Source organism: Zootoca vivipara, chromosome 7, assembly GCF_965207765.1.
Source record: "Zootoca vivipara chromosome 7, rZooViv2.hap1.1, whole genome shotgun sequence".
NCBI classification, from domain to species: Eukaryota; Metazoa; Chordata; class Lepidosauria; order Squamata; family Lacertidae; genus Zootoca; species Zootoca vivipara.
Genome location: NC_142590.1, coordinates 70,424,128 through 70,444,961, shown reverse-complemented (window position 1 = coordinate 70,444,961; position 20,834 = coordinate 70,424,128). Strand labels below are relative to the sequence as shown.

Here is a 20,834-nt window from a genome sequence, read left to right as displayed (position 1 = left end):
CATTTGTCTCGAAGAAACTGAGTCAATGGTGATTTCTAGATGGGTGTTTGTTGTGGAATCAGCATTCCTTGTACATCCAAGTTTATCACAGCATCTACACACCATTGTTGACTAGCCAGATCATAAAAAAAAAACAAATTCAGACTCGACCTTTATGTGGAAAATGTAATAAGTTGGAAAAAATTCGCCAATGACCTGTTTGTGATATCTGAACAACAATGCTAAGTCCAGTCTGGAAGGACCCAATCCTTAATGCTAGGTGAGATGTAAAGCGTATAAACTGCCAATGGAATGAATGAGTGTGCTGCTGTTTCTTGTTTGTTTGTTTTTGTTTCTTAACCTTAAATGCTTTAGCAATTGAGTAGCAGCCACCCGATAATCCCTAGTTTATTCTCTCAACTTCTCTGCTCCAGCTATGTGTACAAGGCTGTGACAAGCCTCAACATATAAATAGCTCTGTTTCCAGGGTTTTGGCTCCCAGAAGAAGTAAAGAATTGGTGTTTTGTTTTGTTTTGAAGCCAAGAAGAGATGCATTCCCCAGATGGCCAGAGTTCAGATGCTGGCAAGGTCACAAATGCAGTGATTTCTTAAGTCTCCCCTTTCCCTGCTCCTCACTTGTCAGTGTCACAAGACCATTTGGATTTTGTGGCATGAATAAACATTTGCAGCTTCTAGACTCAATATAGCATTGGAATTAGGACAGAAGGGTTAGCCAGGCTGTGTCCTGTGATGGGAAGTACACAGAATTTCAACCTATATGGGGGAGGGAAATGTGATGAGGTTTATATTGGAGTTACCATAATAATTTGCATGCATTATAGTGGCGATTAGCTGTAACCTGCACCAGAAATATCCAATTTCAAAGTGAACAAATAACCACTTAGAACAAAGCATATTGTTGAAGCAAATCTGCACATACATAGTCTGGGGAAAACATTCTGCATCTAAGATTAAAGGTAAAGGGACCCCTGACCATTAGGTCCAGTCGTGACCTACGCTGGGGTTGCGGCGCTCATCTCGCATTATTGGCTGAGGGAGCCGGCGTACAGCTTCCAGGTCATGTGGCCAGCATGACAAAGCCGCTTCTGGCGAACCAGAGCAGCACATGGAAACACTGTTTGCCTTCCCGCTGTAGCGGTACCTATTTATCTACTTGCACTTTGACGTTCTTTCGAACTGCTAGGTTGGCAGGAGCTGGGACCGAGCAACGGGAGCTCACCCCGTCGCAGGGATTCGAACCGCTGACCTTCTGATCGGCAAGCTCTAGGCTCTGTGGTTTAACCCACAGCGCCACCTGCGTCCCCTGCATCTAATATTATTCACTATCTGTTCCCCTCTCCTCCCCACTTTGTTTGTCCCCACCACCTTTTGGCAAAAACTGGAGCTCAAATTTAGCCTGGCCTGGAGCTGTCCAAGGTACCATTGGAGCCCAGCCTGACTTTTGTACAGCTAAGGCCATTGCTCAAAACTGGACAGTGGTTCTCTTGCTGGTGGGAATATGTGGAAAACCCTCTAAATGATATGTTTTGTTGTGGGGTGCAAGTGGCTTTAGATTTGCAGGATCCAAAGCCCCATGGAAACCCTGAGAAACTTGCTGCTAAGGCTACTTAGCTGTGCCTGTTTGGAGCTGACAAGAAAGACAGAAACCAATCCCTACCTTCTGACCTGGCCAGTCCCTGCCTTCAGGTATGACGGTGGATCTGCTGCTTCATCCAGCTGCTCCCTGGGTTGGTTTTGTATTGCTCTATTAGTTCTCCTCTTTGATCATATTTGCCATCAGGCTGATAAAAGGGATAGATTTTCTATCACTGCATGTGACTATGCACTCAACAAGGTAGCTACGGCATTGGTGGATGTTTTGAGCATGTTCATTCATTGCTAAAATTGACCAGAACTTTTTTTAAAAATGGGCACTGTGTGATTCATTGTGTCTCCCCATATGTTGTGTCCTGAGGGCAGGGCAGATATCATGTAAGTGTGACCTTTACAAATGCAAGTCTGATGGTTAGAAAAAACAAATGGCTTCAATCATTTGGGAGGAGGGGGGAAAACCATTAAAACTCTTGTTTGAAAAAAAAACACCAATAATCAAAACACAAATTATTGGGGGCCCACAGGATGATTTACTGGGATCATATCACACAGTATTTGCCAATTATGGGGCAGGGTATAGTGGAACATGTATGATACATGGCAACTACAGAAATAGAGGGAGTGTTGCACTCTTGCCTAGGTAATGCACTGACACTAGTGAGAAGTTCCCAAGCAGCTATTTCAGAAATAGCTGGGAAAACATGATCCAGTTTAGGACCGTCTCAAAAAGCAATATGCCACCACCACCCTGCCACGTATACACAGATTAGACTCAGAATTGGTGAGCATACTTCACTTAAGAAGATGAGGATCAAGTCAGTTCATATTGGACTCCTCAATGATCTCTGCCACCCCTCATTTGGCAACCACTGGAATTGGATGTTAGAGAGGACTCAAGAACCTAAGCATCTGTTTTTTAATACCTTCATTTCTCTTGCAAAATTCTTGTGGCAGGGGATTAATTTTGTAATGGGAAGTAAAATCTCATATGTATTTGTATTAGCACTGTTGCTTGCAGGACAAGGAATGAGAGTTTATTTTGCACTTCAGCTTGTAAAATTCCACAGCACTTTTTCTGGGCCATGTCCAATAGCATGGAATGCAAAGCCAAGCACTTTTAGATGCCATTGAATTCAATGGGAGATGGTTAAGCCTTTGCAAAACACCTTCGCTGATATCAACAGGATGTAAAGCTACTCACCTTTAGCTGGAATAAATATAAGAAGTCACTTTACACCAAGTCAGAACATTGGCCTATCTAGCTCAGCACTGTCTACACTGAACAGCAGCTGCTCTGCAGGATTCAGGCAGGGAACATACCCAAAGATGCCAGTAGCTGAGCCTGGGACCTTCTGCATGCAAAGCGGGAGCTCTACCTCTAAGCTTCCCATGGGCCACTTTGTGTATTTGTTGCCACCAGAAATCTCTACATAACAAAATGTTTGGCATTGATCAATCGGTAGCATGTTTTCTGATTAAATCCATTTGCTTTAGATAATAGAATCAGCCACATTTTGCGACCTTTCCCCATTCTCATGCCACCCAGGTGCATTATTTAACATTTAATACTTTCATATTCAAAGGATTTTGTTTAGCTGTTTGTTTGGTATGCAATATGTTCCTCCTCGTATAAAATAATGGTTTTCCCCCTCCCAGACTTTCTTATAACCTGTGAATTTGATTTTTGTGAAGTCCTTCATAAAAATTTGAAGATGTGTGTATATTAACATACATTGATTTATTCACAGTGTTATATTACATATAAGCGAGGATCCTGTAATATCAAGAAAGGTTAAGGGAGCAGTAGAGCGTGGTATAATTTATTGACAGTTCCACCGAAATTGAGCCACCTTTATATTGAATTTGGAACACAGAGAAGAAATTAGCTGGTAAATAAGTCATGAGGTTTACCTCTGAATATGTGTGTACAGTGGCCATTGATAATTATAATGGAACTTGGACAGAATTTCAAAAGGTGTGCTTTAAGCTTGTAGCTCTCTAAAGGGATGTTAGTAGTAGCTGCAGCAACATATTTATTCATGAATATTTGCTTGGGTTTGTACTAAAGTGCCTGCTTTCTGAGGTGGAAATTGTATAGCAACTCTGAAAGCCAAGGACAGTGATCAGAAGAGGAGGAGGAAGAATCAAGGAGAATTGAATAAGTGGTCTCTGGCTTGCAGCCAATGCTTTCTCAAATATAGAAAAGCACTGAAATGCACGTTGTTGTTGTTTAGTCATGTCCAACTCTTCGTGACCCCATGGACCATAGCACGCCAGGCGGTTTATTAAACATTTCACTGTTTTGTGTTTGAGAAGCATTACCTGTAAGCCAGAGGCCATTTAGCCCTGATGAAGCGTAATGAAGTCAGGGTTCTTTCATATCTTCTTCTTCTTTGGTAATCACTCGTAGCCAAGTAAGATTGTCTTCCATAAACACGGTTTTAACAGTGAGTTCGTAAATGATTATGGAGGCTAGTTCTGGATCCACACTTCCTTCCACAGTGGGGGTCTAGGTTTCTGGCAGGAGTTGATCACGGTGAAGGTTTTCCAATCATGCCTTCTCCTTAGCACATTTCCCCCTTTTGTCCTGAGTTCGAGTGTCTTTGAGTCCCGTGACACTTTTGGTGAAGGCTTATTATCCCATTGGAGTGCTCGCAGGCCAGTGTTTCCCAGTTGTCTGTGTTTATGCTACATTACCGTCATCAAGACCCAGCATTGTGTGGCCAATGTCCTATGTGAAACATGAGCTATGAAAAGTAGCTGCAAAGTAGGAAGATATGCACCCCTTTGTTGCCAGCTGATTTGAATTGGGCACCTTCCTCAAGCTTGGTTGGAGAAGCTTAGGGATTGCTCAGCTTCCTTGTTCCTAAGAGCTTTCCTATGCCATACCTGTGTCAGTAGCTCAGAGATTGCCTAATTCCCCAGATACGTACAAACCAGCTATGTGGTTGCTACTGGAATGGGGAAAAAATAAATTAAGACGTTTCGAGGGGTGATTGCAAAGGTGCAAGGATCTTGCTTTACACAGTGCCAGTCAGATGTGAACTTTTTAGATAAACAACTTTCAATCTATATATCAAATCACTATGAAGTGGAACATTTGTAATCTAATTAAGAATGATAGCAAGATCGCATGTTACCAGACCAAACTGGTCTTGGATATCTATGAGACAAGTAAATTTAGCAAAAAGCTTTTGGTCAATCTTGAGATCTATTGATAAATATCATCATTTTCTGATGTTTCCCATTAACCTGCTAATATGTTGCAAATTACTACCAAATACGGTAACAACAATTAAAAAAATGTCCTGTGACATTTACTATAGCATGTACAAACGGTGTAATTATGATCTGTTGAGAAGAGCCACTGGGTGCCAAGTTATCTAACTTAGGACAGTTGCATTCGCATCACATCTGCTGTATAGATTTTTCCAGGCATTCTAATTGAAAGTTAGATCTTTAAAGGAATAGGAAAGGGAATTAGTAAAACATTACAAAATTACACAAGGCCTCTGATTTTCTCTTTCCTTCATTTCAGATTACATACAAGGCTGTTGGGTCCCTAGATCCCACTGCTGACCTGTCTAACCAAAGAGGGAAGGTCTTCAAACTAAGGAATGAAACTCATCATCTCTTTGTAGGGCTGTATCCAGGGACTACCTACTCATTCACCATCAAAGCCAGCACAGTGAAGGGCTTTGGACCCCCCATCACCACAAGGATTGCAACTAAAATTTCAGGTACTATACTGCGAAGAAAAGAGAGAGATTTCAGTTTTCACAGGGGTACAGCCAGGGGGGTAGTCCTCTAGAAACTCAAAGCTCAGCTGTTGTGTTCAACTCGGATGATCTTGGGGAAAATGTTGGTTATACTCAGGGTAGACCCACTGAAATAATTGACATTACTCACTCTGGTTCATTAATTTCAGTGGGTCTACTCTGAGTGCAAGTTAGTTGGATACAACACTCAGTTTCTTCATATCTGCTCTAGCAGTGAAACTAGTGGTACAACAAACCATCTAGCACTGTCAAGGCTAACAAAGAACTAGTCTCAAAGGAAGCTCTTCAGCATTTGTGAAATGTGGTCTTTTCTCTCTCCCCCCCCCCCCAGTCAAGCACTGCTTCCTGGATCCATTTACCATAAGCCAGGGATTGCTCTTGAAAAGATGCAAAACATACACTCTATCACTGAGCTTTGTGCAATCTCAGTTTTCACCTGCGGAAGCTCCTAGTGGTAAATGTCTTTGAGATTTATGACTGAATTATACTAGTAGATGAAAAATGTTTGCATTTTCACCCAGCGAGGTGGCATCGTAATACTACCTCCCTAAACATTGGATATTATGAATTATAAGTGATTGCCATATAGAATTCAGTGTGCAAAACCTGTTGCTCATGCCCAGCCACTTTCCGCTTAATACTTTTTGTGATTGGGGCTCATGGGTGCTTTTCTTTTGGGGTATAGATAAGAGCGAGAATATTTCTTCCTGGCTACTATGAAGGCTTAATCCTGGTTATGGTCTGTGTAAAGTTCTGTTAACATCACTCCAAGCTGTGTTTAATATCATAGGTGGTTTGCTAAACATATGGGGAATGGAGCCTTGTGGGTTCCAATTACATGGATTCCATACAGTAAGGGGTGCAACTCTGTTGTGTGTTTAGAAGTACAGTGAGTTTTAATTGTAGAACTACAAATTCCCTTAATTGTAATAATTAAGGGCCTTCTCGGTAGTGGCGCCCACCCTGTGAAACACCCTCCCATCAGATGTCAAAGAGAAAAACAGCTACCAGATTTTCAAAAGACATCTGAAGGCAGCCCTGTTCAGGGAGTCTTTTAATGTTTAATAGATTACTGTATTTTATTTTTCTGTTGGAAGCTGCCCAGAGTGGCTGGGGAAACCCAGTCAGATGAGCAGTGTATAAATAATAAATTATTATTATTATTATTATTATTATTATTATTATTATTATTATTATTATTATTAGCATCTCTGATTTTCCCTCTAAAGAATCCCAACATGATGTTTCAATTCTCCCCAATTCATCAAGCTGTTTGGGAATGTAGTACAGGAATTTACAGAATGGCAACTGCACATACTGGAGCCATTTGTTGGATCAAAGGCTCTGGCAAGAGATCAGTTGCAAGTCAATATCTGAAATTGCAGGGAGAGCAGAATAATAATAATAAAATCTTCTGCATCCCTTAAAAGCATTATATAGGGAGCTGAGCAGAATTCAAGCAAAGAATTGCTTGGGTCCTAACCCCTTTCATTCACAGATGGGACCAACATCCAAGAGAGGATCCCACTGGGGTTGGGGGAGAAGGCAATATCCGCCTCACTCTGCAGACCCCAATGCTGTTTTAGAGTCCCCCAGCCATCTAGAACAGATTTGTAGGGACTTAGTGGGAAGGGAGACTTGGCAAATGCAGATATGAGTGTTCTGTGAGTAGTAATCTGTTTGAGGGAGACTTCTAACAGTGGGAACCAGTAGCGGAGCAAGCCAATAGGGTGCCTGGGGCTGCGCGCATGGCAGCCACCCATGGGGGCGGGGAAAACTGCCTGTGGGGTGGGTCAAGGCGGGGCAGGATTCTCCGCTGGGCCTCCGAGGAGCCTGCCTGCCTCCTCCTCCCACTCAGCCGCCCTACAGCTGAGGGGGAGGCAGCAGGCGGACCATTTGACACAGCGCGGAGTCTGTGGGGGTCCAAGCCACCGTGTCACTCCCAGGAGAGGCCCGTGACTTGGGCGCACTGCAGGCCCCACGGTGAGTGCCGCCTGGCATTTTGTCATCCCCCTTAGTGGTGACACCCAGGGCAGACGGCCCCTACTGCACCCCCTTCTTCCGCCCCTGATGGGGGCAAACGTGGGATCCTAGTAATTTTCCCTTGGAATTTTATCATAGAATCATAGAGTTGGAAGAGACCACAAGGGCCACCCAGTCCAACCCCCTGCCAAGCAGGAAACACCATCAAAGCATTCTTGACATATGTCTGTCAAGCCTCTGCTTAAAGACCTCCAAAGAAGGAGACTCCACCACACTCCTTGGTAGCAAATTCCACTGCCGAACAGCTCTTACTGTCAGGAAGTTCTTCCTAATGTTTAGGTGGAATCTTCTTTCTTGAAGTTTGAATCCATTGCTCCGTGTCCGTATATATTTTAAACATATCCAAAGCTATACTAAGGTGTCCTACAGTATTAAGGTTGAAGTCAAGAGTGGCTAAGAATAGCTTAATGTCCAGGTCTTCCTAATTGCTTTAAAATAGCAATAAAGTGCCCAGGTCATTGCCATCCAAGAATTAAAATTGCAGTGTTGATTCTCAAATGTCAATGTACTGTGACTAGTTTCAAATCTCATGACATGACAGAGATCATATTTAACCCATTGACCTCCCCTCTACTCCACAGCACCATCAATGCCTGAATATGATGCAGACTCTCCTCTGAATGAAACAGAGACAACCATCACTATCATGCTGAAACCTGCACAATCTCGTGGGGCACCTGTCAGGTAACATGCTCTTCTCTTCTCAGCTGCTTTCTCTTCTCCCTTACATTACAAGACATTTTTTAAAATAGCTTATTTTAATTCCACATTTTAATTTTCAGTGTGGTGAACAAGAATTGCAACAATATGTATATATTGTTAAAAAGCAGAGTAAAGCAGTGGCAAAAGAAAGCAAAGGTAGAAAGACAATTAATAGTCCATAAAAAGCTTGGAAGAATAATGTAGCAAATGTCCTTGAGGAGAGGTTAGACAAGCTAAGGGATTGCACAGTTCTGTTTCTTCTGGACTTCCTGGACCTTGTGTTTCAGAAGATGAAAAATTCTGTTTTGGAGGCATTTGTTTAGGTATCTGAAGAAGTGTGCATGCACATGAAAGCTCATACCAATGACAAACTTAGTTGGTCTCTAAGGTGCTACTGGAAGGATTTTTTTTTTTACTTTGAGTGATTTTAGAAAGATATTGAAAAATAGAAAATTCAAAAAAAATTATTTAACAATATATTTTTCATATTTCATTTTCCACCTGCTGTCATAAGTGTTGCTATTTTCTTTCTTTTTTAATTGAACAATCTCTACACTCTTCACTTATTTCAAAAAGCCTAATTTACCACACTTTTCCTATATTCAATAAATGTCTCTGTGGAAAAATGAGCCCATTATGAAAACCTTTCTGAGAATACACACACACACACACACACACACACACACACACAGAGAGAGAGAGAGAGAGAGAGAGAGAGAGAGAGAGAGAGAGAGAGAGAGAGAGAGAGAGACTCAAACACAAAATAATAATTATTATTTGACTTATTATTCTACGTATACAGAGGTAATTGAAATGTTACAAATATTATATACATTATTTCCAGAGTCTGGTATTTCTATGACATTAATAATATTTTCTTCACATATAGGACTCAAATTCTTTTGAAAAGTTAACAAGGGTCATGGAAGCCTTTTCTTTCCTCAACCCCTACAAAAGTTTGCATAGACCTGAAAATATGCCTCTAAGGAAGGGAATGCAGTAGTTTTTGTTCTATGATAATGGTGCTGTAATCTATAATTTAGCAATTATAAAGTACCTAAAATTATCCAAATGCTGTAATTTCCAAGGTGGCTTCAAAGTAGTAAACAAGTGTAAAAACAATTACAAACACACACAATTAAATACACAATAAAGCAAATTTTCACAACATTGAAATAAACTACCACAATTAAAATGTACAATAAAACCTGCTGTCAAAACAGCGCAACACTAAAAACCAGTTACAATATTAGTTAGAAAAATTAAAACAGAAAATTCAAGACAAGGAATCGGGGAGATGATTATTTAAACATGTGTGTCTTCAAGATAATTTGTCACAGAGGTGAAAAACAGTATAAACAAACTGTAAAGTAAGAAGAACAAAATATGAACCAGCAGAATGCCAATAATGATGGGATTTCCCATATTCTGGCAGTACTGTAGAAGCATTCCACCATTCTAGTGCCACCAATTAAAATTCCACCTCTGTGCCACTGCAAGCTGATAATTATTCACCAGGCTATTGCAAAAATAGTCGGTTTCCATTTGTTGGTCTTCATGCCTTTGCCCAACAATAGAGGGGAAGACGGTCTTTCAAGTAACCTGCTCCAGAGTTGCTTATGTGTAAGTAGGCAGGATAAAATAGTCCCTGCTTAACTCACAGTCTAGTAGATGTGATACATCAGGGGAAATAAATGAGGAGGGAAGAGGAAGGCAAGCATAGGGTCAGCTGCTCCTGCAGCAGCCAATGGATAGGGCCATGTGGTCTCCCCCTTGCTTTGATGGTCTTCTTAGGAGGCATGGGGTGTCACTGCTCAGTAATCCTAGGTTACTTGGCTTCCTAGAGCAAAATATACATCACGATGTATAGTCAAAATCAAGTATTCACTTCCAAAATTAACATGAAATACATTGCTTCTGGTAAATAAGCCACCATAGCCTCTAGAGCAGGGGTCCCCAGACTTACCTGGCTTTGGGCCGGTGCCCGAAGCGCTGATCGTGCAGCGGGCTGGAGGGCAGGGGAGTGCACACGCAGCAGGCCAGAGGGCGGGCGAGTGCACGCCCATGCGCATGCACGCACACACTTACTGGCACGGTGGCGAGTTTCCAGGCCGGAAAAATCGTCGAAAATCATTTGTGCGCATGCGTATGGGCCTCCCCCCGACCCGGAAGTGCACCGGAAATGACCTCTTCTTGGAGCAAGACAGTTTGAACATATTACTCCAATCCTGGCCTGACTGCATTGGCTTCCATTTAGTTTCTGAACCCAATTCAGAAGTGCTGGTTTTGACCTATAAAGCCTGAAATAGCTCAGTTCCACAATACGTCAAGGACTGCTTCTCTGCCTCTCCCAAAATGAACCTACCAAAATGAATCATAATATGAGGCCCTTCTTCAGATTCCCTCTCTGCAAGAGGCCTGGAGGGCTGCAGCAGAAGAATGGCCCTTTTCTGTGGTGACTTCCCATTTGTCGAATGCTCTTCCAGAGGAGGCTTGCCTAGCGCCTTCATTACATATCTTTAGGCACCAGAAGAAAACATTTCTCCATAACCAGGCCTTTGGCTGATTAAACATTCTATTAGTGGGGTAGGAGAGCTGAAAATGATGCCAATATATTTCACATCTGAGCAACTTGGCTGCTAAATTTTACAGACTGTTTCCAAACTGTCTTCAGAGGCAGCCCCACATATAATGTGCTGCAGTAATCTCTGCTTATGTTCCCTGGGAAGTGAGCCCTCCTTGCCACCACAATCCCTCTAGTAGGTAAGTGTCAGGCAGGCTTTCAGAGAGCCCCTATTTGAAAGTCTGTGACAGGGGCTAATAGCACAATAAAAAAGTCATTTTTGTATCAGACCTAGACTTTCAGAGGCCTGACTTCCAATGAAAAACATATCCATTTGCTTCAGAACACCCAAGTACATTTTTGAAAACTGGCTTGGTAGTGTTTGATGCCTTCCCTGGTTTGGACACAAATGCTCTTTAACAAGAATTTCACTGGCAGAAAACTCTAGCTTATAATTGTCATATAAACCCAGCTCACAAACTCCCATTCCACCGTGCCACTATCAATTATATATGGTAGTAGCATCAAGTATCATGTGCCTAAATGTTCTGAATGCATAATGAACAATCCAAGGAGTGTTAAACTCCTGTTTAAGTAATATTTTGGAGGCAAGTTCATTATCTCCAAGGTAATGTTAGTGTCAGATGTTGATTTTCTAGCTGCTGCTGTAGATCAGCTCAAGAAGTAAGCTAAGAAGCATTGCATTGTTCAGATTTCTATGCAAAATGAAATTGATATTCACCACTGATGAGGCATGCAAGGAAGAGCTTAGTGCCGGAGCAGGTTCATCGTACAGCTCTCCATTAATTTTGAATGACTTCTTCATTCTCTGTTTATCTTCTCTGGGGGTGGGGGTGTACATTTGCTCTATGCAACCATTAAACAAATACAGGGGAAATATGTTTACAGAGAACAGGTAGAGAATAGGCAACATAAAGGTGTAGGTGGAAAAGGACAACATGAATTTTCTCTTGTTCTGCGTACATCTGTTGCCGTCGATCTGTCGCATACTGTTATCACTCAAAAGTAGAATCCAGAGCACAACTATGTGGTTATACGAGACTGAACTCCCATAGTGGGATAGGGCAGCTAGACACAGAAGGCCTGGACTGGCCAGATGACCCTCCGGGAAAAATTAAGGTGACCTAGGATGACCTGTGACTCTTGAAAATCACACTTCACCCTGCTCATCATTAAGCCCTGGTGGTGTCTAGCTTATCATGAGGGAAGATAAGAAGGGCTACCTCTAAGATTTTAACTGGGTGCCCAAATAATTTCATGTATCTGAAGGGCCTTTGGGTTTTGTTGGGGGGGGGGGGCAGCAGTCCTGGCAGCCCCATTGCCAACTGCTGCCACTGCAGGGTGGCTGCAGCCTTTATGCGCTGTGCCACACCTGGCCTGGAGTTCTTGTCAGATCCCACATCTTCCCACAGTATCTTATAAGAGTTTGTCTAGGGCAGGCATCCCCAAACTCGGCCCTCCAGATGTTTTGGGACTACAATTCCCATCATCCCTGACCACTGGTCCTGTTAGCTAGGGATGATGGGAGTTGTAGTCCCAAAAATCTGGAGGGCCAAGTTTGGGGATGCCTGGTCTAGGGGGAGGGGGTGGATCCAGGGGCAGGGGGTGGATCCCATGATCTAGAGCTGCCACATCATTGGGCCATGCAGCAGTGATTTACTGTGTGCAAGCACTTTGATTCTTCCCCACTCCCAACTGTGTCGTGTAGGCGTATGGTTTGTTTCCTCTAAGCCTTGGATTCTACTCATTGTTTGTAGAGAAACAAACCAGAAACACACCTATGATTATGACTTGTTTCATCTCCCATGCAGCACAGTCAGCAGCACGAGAGAAGCAAAATGCTTGTGTGAATTAAACCATAGTTTGCTTATGAGCTATGATTTTATGTCATGTGCAACAGGGCCATCGGCTATTGTGTAGCCCGTTCACTGAATTTGAAGAAATTGCTTTCGAGGTTTTCGCTATCTGCTTGGATTTTCACCATCCTGAAAAGTGTGGTCCCATCTGTAAATTTGTCTTCCACACTGCTCACTCCTGACTCCTGGTCATTTATAGATCAGGTTGAGAGCCAAGTCTCTGATTAGATAGAGAGTTAACTCTGTGCATCTTTTCAATGCTCATATTCAGGCCACCTGGTTCACAGTGTACCTAAATACATTTGCACCTCAATACAAAGAAAGGGGAGATGACTCAGCTCCACTTCTGCTGCTGTAGACTGAGGCATTTCAGGACTTAATTATACCACAGGTATATAAATTACGGAAACATGTTAATGTTCCCATGATTAAAATTATAGAGGGCCTAATTGAAAAAGCATAAACTGAATTGAAGAATTCCTAATTATAGTTTGCTTTGCAGTGTTAATTTTCCACCATAATGAATGCATAATTTCTTGGAACTAGAAAAGGGGGCTGCTGCATTAATGCGTGGGCTGCAGATGGAATGAGGGGATTATCATAAATGCACAGCAAAGATACAAAGGAAACCACAGTGGCAATTATGGCATTTGAACCAAGAATTCTTCAATAGTTCCCCTAAAAGCAAAAGCAAGACTTCCAAGAAAGCATGGGATGGGCTCCACATATATAATACCAAATCTAAATTTCAGGATTTTTATATTTGCCTGTCTATTCTGCACCCCAAACCATGTGGCCCCTTTGGCAGAAAAATTGTAGATAGATAGAATATATAGGAGAGGTTAAGAATGTATTCACATATATCAGGGGGGGCCAACTCACAAGAGACTGTGATTTACTCACGGAGTTATAAACTGGCAGTGATCTACTCCCTTTTGGGGGGTTCAGGTCAAAGTTGTTGAGCTTTTTTTTAGGGGAGCCAAAGTGATCTACCAGTGATCTACCACAAACGTCCAGTGATATATCTACCAGTTGGACGTGCCTGACATATATAAATGGCAGTTTTTATATTTGTCTTTCTACTTTTGGAAGCGCATGATTTAGGTGGGTAAAATTAAAATATATAGAACAGAGCTTGGGGGGGGGAGTTTCAGTTAGTCTTCAAGGTTTCAGAAAAGGCTCTCTTGGTTTTGTTGCAACAGACTAAGATGGCTACCCCTCTGAAGATCATTCCAGTTTCATTTGTAAGCAGGGCCCTTGCTCCAGTATTGGGAGCTGGCCTGTGCTATTGTGCAATCAGGTGTGTGTGTGTGTGGGGGGTCTTATACAAAATGCATATGCTATACAAATGGGAGGGACATAAATTTAGCAGGGTCATATGCTCCACTCTAAATCTGCTGAGCTTCCCTACAGCTCTTAATGTTGATCCTCCACCCATTGTATAGGTGGTCGTCCCCTTGGTCTTTTGAAATTGTAGAGTCTCCATACTAACAATACTTTATTCCATTGGCGTGAATTACCTTTTGCCACATGCCCTGCATATGTCCATTTGAGCTTTGCGTTTTTTTCCACTACATCTGTAACTCTATATCCACTTTGTAACACACCACAGGTAATATGCACATATTGGACACCTTAGCTTTCAAGTCTAAGGAAATCTTTTTATTTTTTTCATTATAAAGCTTGAGTTTCCCCAAGGCTGTTCATGATTGTGCTATTCTCCTCTTTATTTCTAATAATATAGTTGCTGTTGCTGTTGCTGTTGCTGTTGCTGTTGCTGTTGCTGTTGTTAATTTATATCCCTCACCCTCAACCAAAGAAGTCCAGGGCAACAATATTACTGTTACTATTGTGACAGAATAACATTCCTTGAAATCAGGTTGTTTAGGCTGATACAGTGTTTGCTATTTCCTTAAAATACCAGATATTTGACATCTCTAACTATGAGCTTTGCACATGTAGGATAAGTTCTGGAATTTCCACAGTTGCTATAAGCCACAGTAGGTTCTTCCAGACAACGTGGCTAGAGTATCTCCAGTCTTTGCTGAATATTTGTTCTGATTTGTTTGTGGGGAGGTTACACAACAATATGCACTCAGCAATTACAATTCATCCTGATTTGCTTGGGTAGTAGTACTGCATCTTCCCATTAATCATTCTTTCAATCCAAACTTTTCAGCACCTTTCCCTGTCACTTTCCTAACTGCAAAAAAATCTATGCATGTGTTTGTATGTTTAAGTGGATTGGTCACACCCAGGCAATAGTGCATTTTAGTGGTGCAAACCTCAATTTCTGGTCCTGCAAAATACTGACAACCTGGACGCAGCCAGTGTTTTGTCAAAATATGTCATCTACAAAATGTTTTGGGAGATGATGTGAGCTTTGTCCCACATTCCTGGTAATGCAGGCTATGTGAGCACAATTTAACATGCTGTATGGATGATAAACTCCAGTGTAACATTTTCATGCATATTGATCCATATGAATCATAACATAAAGCAGCCTCAGGGGTTTTAGTGTGTTGCATACATATCAGCTCTTGTCCTTGGATCTTTCCTTGTCACTCTGAAATAAAGCATTGGGTACCAAAAAAACGACTAGAAGATCCCAGCCAACAAAAATCTGCTTAATGCTCAGTGACATGAGCACCTTTTGGTTGCTCTGTTTTGCAAATCAAATGAATAACAGGTGGTTCACGAGGGGAAAGGCACCTCTAAATCCACTAGCATAGCTCCTCTCACAGCAGGCTGTGGATGTAGACAGTCATTATCTTTAATCTGCCAGCAAGGAGTAACATCGAACTGGAATGATAGGGGCCATGGAGGCAGCAGCTATTATGCCTAATCTGTGTTGCAAGGCAGGTCAGGTTTATGGAGAAGACTGTGATGTTAGAACATGCAAACTTGAGATGTCCACTGCTGCTTCTCAGTTCTCTCCAGGTGATTTTGATGTAGAAAAGTGGAGCAGGGAATTTTATGCTACACTATAAACATGTATTTTATAAAAAGCTATATAATTTCAGTCACCTCGTGTGTGCCGTACACAGGTTCAGGTAAAATGAATGTGTAGAGAGGAAGGTGAGGATTGAATTCACTGCCCCTGCTTCAATTGATTTCAGGTGATTTTCCTCTTCCACTACAGCCCTGTATGACACAAGCTACAGTGTTCCCCAGGTCACCCCGACATTGTGCAAAAGCTTTCAGAGGGTTGTGGATGGGGGAAGAGAATGGAAATATCTGCTCTCTGAGTTGCCTTCTGCTTGCACAACACTGACTACACTTTATTTTGTTTTCAGTTTTTATTTCCTAATCTTACCTGATCCTAATTTTCTTTGCCCTGTTGAGCTGCACTATTAATTTATTATGATAAATTTACTTGGGGTTGACTTGACTGTACACATTTCTCCGAAAGGGATTACACATCCCACTTTGTCTGCTTGAAATCCTTGAGCAGATTGATCAAAGATAGCAACAGAATTAGAAAATTGCATGAATGCAAATTACTCTGAATATAGTACCTTGCCACAATTTTAGAAATAGACATTTGAATAGCATTTCTGAGCATCCCAGCAAAATGGATGTTGCATTTATAACTAGATTTCTGACATAATCTGGGTTTTGAAAACTAGGAAGTTCTTTATGATTACCTGTATAAAAATCTCCTTTAGTTTGAAAGCTTTTTGTCTGATTCTTTATGGATTAATTTTATTCTTGAGAGGAATCAAGGTTGTTGGGATTAGAAGAATGTTTGTATAAAGGAGGGAGTTGTAGATCTCTATCCCCTCCTCCCCTGAGGAATATACACTTTAAAAACAAATTTGGAGCACTTTTTCTCCCAGACACTTCTGTTGTAACTTCAAATTGGGCTCTTTTAGTTTTTAATGTGTTCTCAGTGCCTCCATTCTGCAATTTATTTCATTGTTTTTAAGAACGCTGCATGACTAATTGAACAGCTATATCTTAAAAGCCTAAGCCACCCTCTGAAGACTAAGAGTTTGTAAACTCTGTCAAGGTTTCTTTGAAAGGGACTTCAGTTTCATAAGTTTGCCCTGCAGGCTGCTTAACTTTCAGAGCCAAAGTAATTTGTCCAGTTTGAAGGATTATAATGTTGGAGTATTCCTTACAAGTGGGAAGCCAAGACTCATTTTGTAAAACATTATTTAATTGGAATTGTTGTTTGTACTGTATGATTGGCCTGTTTCAGAGTGGCAAGGATATGCACATTAGCAGGGAATGTTTTTGGAGTAATTGTACTTGACTCCTTGGTAATTAAAGGTAAAGGGACCCCTGACCATTAGGTCCAGTCGTGACTGGGAGCCGGCGTATAGCTTCCAGGTCATGTGGCCAGCATGACAAAGTCACTTATGGTGAACCAGAGCAGCGCACGGAAATTGACTCCTTGGTAATTAGGACCTGTTAAAAACAGGTTGTGTCTGAGCATCACATTAAACCAGAGTATAGAATGACATGAAGAAACCTAGGGAGGCAATGGGCAAATTCAGCTATCTTGGTTAGTCCACTCCACTTCACAGTGGGGAGGAGTTGCGGTGGACCATGTGGTCACCCACTCTCCACCGCTGGTGGGGGCGGAGTCCCTGTTGCCCGGGTATCCCCACTGCATTAGCAACCAGCTGCCCAATCCTCTGGCTGGGGGGGGGGGGCGTGGCCAGGACCCTTTAAAAGGTAGCACAAGCCAGAGAGCTTTCTTTTGGGTTGCTTTTTGTGCAGCCCCCCCCCCCAATGCTTTGGTTTTGCAACTGGGCAAAAATGATTTGCCTCTTTGGAAAGGCTTGGACTCTTCGGAAAGGCTTGGACTTGCTCTTAAATATCAAAAAGGACTTGGACAACCTGGCTCTGAACTTCCCAAAAAAATGACTCTCTTTTGGTCGACGCTCCTGGAGAGACGTGTTTCGCATGGCAGTGATTGCCCAGCTGCAACAGATCATACTCGAAAACGCTTGAATCGTTCAGTGGCACAGAAGGTGCACATTCTGGGTGGCTGGGTGATCGTGCACCCCACTATAATTTTCAGCAAGATGGTCCTATTTCGTGATGATGGCGTACACCTTTCTGGTTGGGGAAATGATATCTGGTTGGCCGATATTGCAGAGGGCTTGAGGCATTGGTTACAGGTGTGAGGGTATTGGGCGGCGAGCCTGTAGGCTCTTGTGGTGGTTAGGCATTGTTTGACCTTATGATGGGGGAGGGGAGGTGTGCTCATCACCTGCCCCTCCAAGCTTAAGGGCATTCCGTTAAAGGAATCCGGGGGTGTGGATCTTGTCTGAAGCCCGGGGTGGGGCTAGGGCCATGACGTGACCCTGTTGGGAACACCTGGGGGAGCTCAAGTTGATTTGCATCAATGGGGCTCCCCCTCCTGGTGGTTTACCCTTACCAGACTCCCTGCACAATGGGCAGGAGTCAGATATAGTTGGGTCCATTCAATGCCTAAGCCAATGCCACTCACATTCTATAATCAATAGTTGTGGCCAAAATTTGCCCAATAACATGAACCTAATATCTGTGTCCTGGTGTTTAATTCTTCATTGAGGGGGTGGTTACGGGGTCTCGACACACAACTGTTACCTCCATTAACAGAGTCAGCATGCCTTCGATTACTAGTTGCTGGGAATCACAAGTAGGAGAGGACGATTTTGCTCATGACTTTGTTGATGGGCTTCCAAAAGGCATTTAGCTAGCCACTGTAAGAACAGAATGGGCTATTCAGCAGGTCTCTTGCATTTTCTCACCACCGTTTTTATTATTATTTTAGCTTGCCTTAAAAAAACACAAATTGTTTTTAGAAGAGTATGTCACAGAATCATAAAAAGGAGTCAGTGAGTTAAATGTTTGGATTCTTTTTCTTGCCTTAGCTGCCATTCCATTGTTCCCTACGTTGGCGAGACATTACTTGAAATGTTTTGGACCCATCTTCCTGCCACACCAGTTTCTGAAAGCAGCTAGAATGATGGGCTGCTGGCTGTTCCCAGGCCTTCCATCGATCTTTCCTGTCTAACGAGACAAAGAGCCAGCCTCATATAGACAGCTGAGGGCAGCATATATGAATACTCTGATGAGAAGAGAAGTGACTTGCAGTGATACCTTTCTCTTTGTCAAATGGGCGACTAGTGTTAAGACTCAAGTATGTCTGCCTCTGCTGCCAAGCCTGAGAGCTGTAGGAATGACAGAGAGAACAAGACGCTCTGTGGCTACATGCACATGGCACTTCATTCTGCTTTTCTGTCGTTTCTGTGGAAACTTAATTTCCATAGTATAGTTCAGGCACCCCCAAACTTCGGCCCTCCAGATGTTTTGGACTACAATTCCCACCATCCCTGACCACTGGTCCTCTTAGCTAGGGATCATGGGAGTTGTAGGCCAAAACATCTGGAGGGCCGCAGTTTGGGGATGCCTGGTATAGTTGAACTTTTACACAATGTAAAAGCTGCTTCCATAAATATAACAGAATATTGTGCAAGTTGTTGTTGTTGTTGTTGGTGGTGGTGGTGTGTGTGCTATGTCTTTCTGCAATGCTGCTGTAAAATATGTATTGGCCCAAATATACAATCACATTATCTTTTTGCATTCTCTGATGTATTAATAACACTCACATCTGACGAAGCAAAGTACTGTAACAGACATGCAAGTGTGCTTTGATGTGAAATTGCTCTAAAACTGATGGGTGGTCTTTTGAAACTTGACATGACTGCTTACCTTTTTATAGTTGTGTTATTGAATAATTACGCTATTTGCTGGCAACATGCTATAGTTAATAAAAGTTAATTTGAGTTATTTTTTTATAGCTACTGGCTTGTCTGCACTGGCAACTTGCCTCTGGCTTACTGCTGGAGCTATCACTCATAACATGTTTTACTACTGATCTTTTGTAAGCCATTATGTGAGCATTTTTTGTTACAGAGCAGGGTAGAAATCCTTCACCTAAATAAATGATTATCACTGTGGGGTTTGCACTTCATGAGTAGTAGTTTGATCGTAAATTGATCAGTTTACTAGTGCTTCTTTTGAGATTAGAAATACCGTCCAATTACATCATTCAGCATTCATTATTGGGCCTTGGCAGAACTCGCCCTAGACTTTCAAGTGAGTGCACCATGTTTCCAGACTATGACATCACATCACATCAGATCGTGACTGTGACATTTTAGCACATCAGACTCGACAATCCACACTTCTGTTGTGATTCACCCCCATGGACCTGGGGTACAGATGCTGGTTTAAACAAAAAAAAATTCTCCTTTGCCTTTCATTTTGACGTTTCATCCATATAACTTCAGCCATGCTTCTGGTGCTTCAGGAAAACTAGGAATGTGCTGTTGCCTCCACCCTGTTAGACTTACACAAGTATAGGGGGAAACTTCCATCTGATTTGAGATTTTTATATATGCAGATATTTGATTATTATTTAGATTAACATTTTAATTTCATGTACTTAAAAAAAATTATTTACTGGATTGGGAATTCTTGGGAATTTACTTGAACAGAGTCTTTTTTGTGTGAAGCATTTTGCTTTGCTTACTCACATGGCCAGTTCATACTCAACTTGTTTAATGGTGCTTTCTCTATCTTTCAGTGTTTATCAGCTTGTTGTGAAGGAAGAGAGGCCACAGAAGTCACGAAGAGCTGCCGACATCATTGAGTGTTTCTCTGTTCCAGTGAGCTACAAAAATGCTTCAAATCTCGACTCTCCACATTACTTTGCGGCCGAGTTGAAACCAGTCAACCTTCCTGTCACACAGCCCTTCACGGTGGGAGACAACAAAACTTATAACGGCTACTGGAATGCTCCGCTTTCGCCACTGAAAAGCTACAGCATTTATTTTCAGGCACTCAGTAAAGCAAATGGGGTAAGTGCTTTAACTTTCTGGCTTCAGCCACCCTTGTAATTGTCATCTCTGGCCTGGCTGGGATGAACTCAGTTCCATCCAACATTTTGTTAAGAATAAACGCTCTGGATTTCTAAAATAACATATCAGATTAAAATCTTATAACACTATTAGTCTTTAAGGTGCCACAAGGCTGCAGTCATATTTGCACCATACATAGGAAGTGTATGGCTTCCCTCAAAGTATTCTGGGAACTGTAGTTTATCCCTGACAGAGCTGTAATTCCAAGTACCTTAATAAACTACAGTTCCCAGGATCCTTTGTGGGAAGCCATGTGATTTCAGTGTGCTTTAGATGTATGATGGGAATATGACCATGTTGTTTAATCGCCTTGTGTTTATCCTCTGACACTTTCCTGGCTCCCCCGTTGCCATAT

At 42.2% G+C, this 20,834-nt stretch overlaps 1 protein-coding gene across 1 annotated transcript in view; it reads left to right on the top strand.

Moving 5' to 3' along the window:
• PTPRT (protein tyrosine phosphatase receptor type T) overlaps window positions 1-20,834 on the top strand; it is a 582,983-nt gene that overhangs the window by 435,804 nt on the left and 126,345 nt on the right. The window contains exons 10-12 of the mRNA XM_088674576.1: window positions 5,132-5,333; window positions 7,997-8,099; window positions 20,146-20,419. Of these exons, the coding sequence (XP_088530702.1) occupies window positions 5,132-5,333; window positions 7,997-8,099; window positions 20,146-20,419 (579 nt within the window). The remainder of the gene's footprint in view (window positions 1-5,131; window positions 5,334-7,996; window positions 8,100-20,145; window positions 20,420-20,834) is intronic.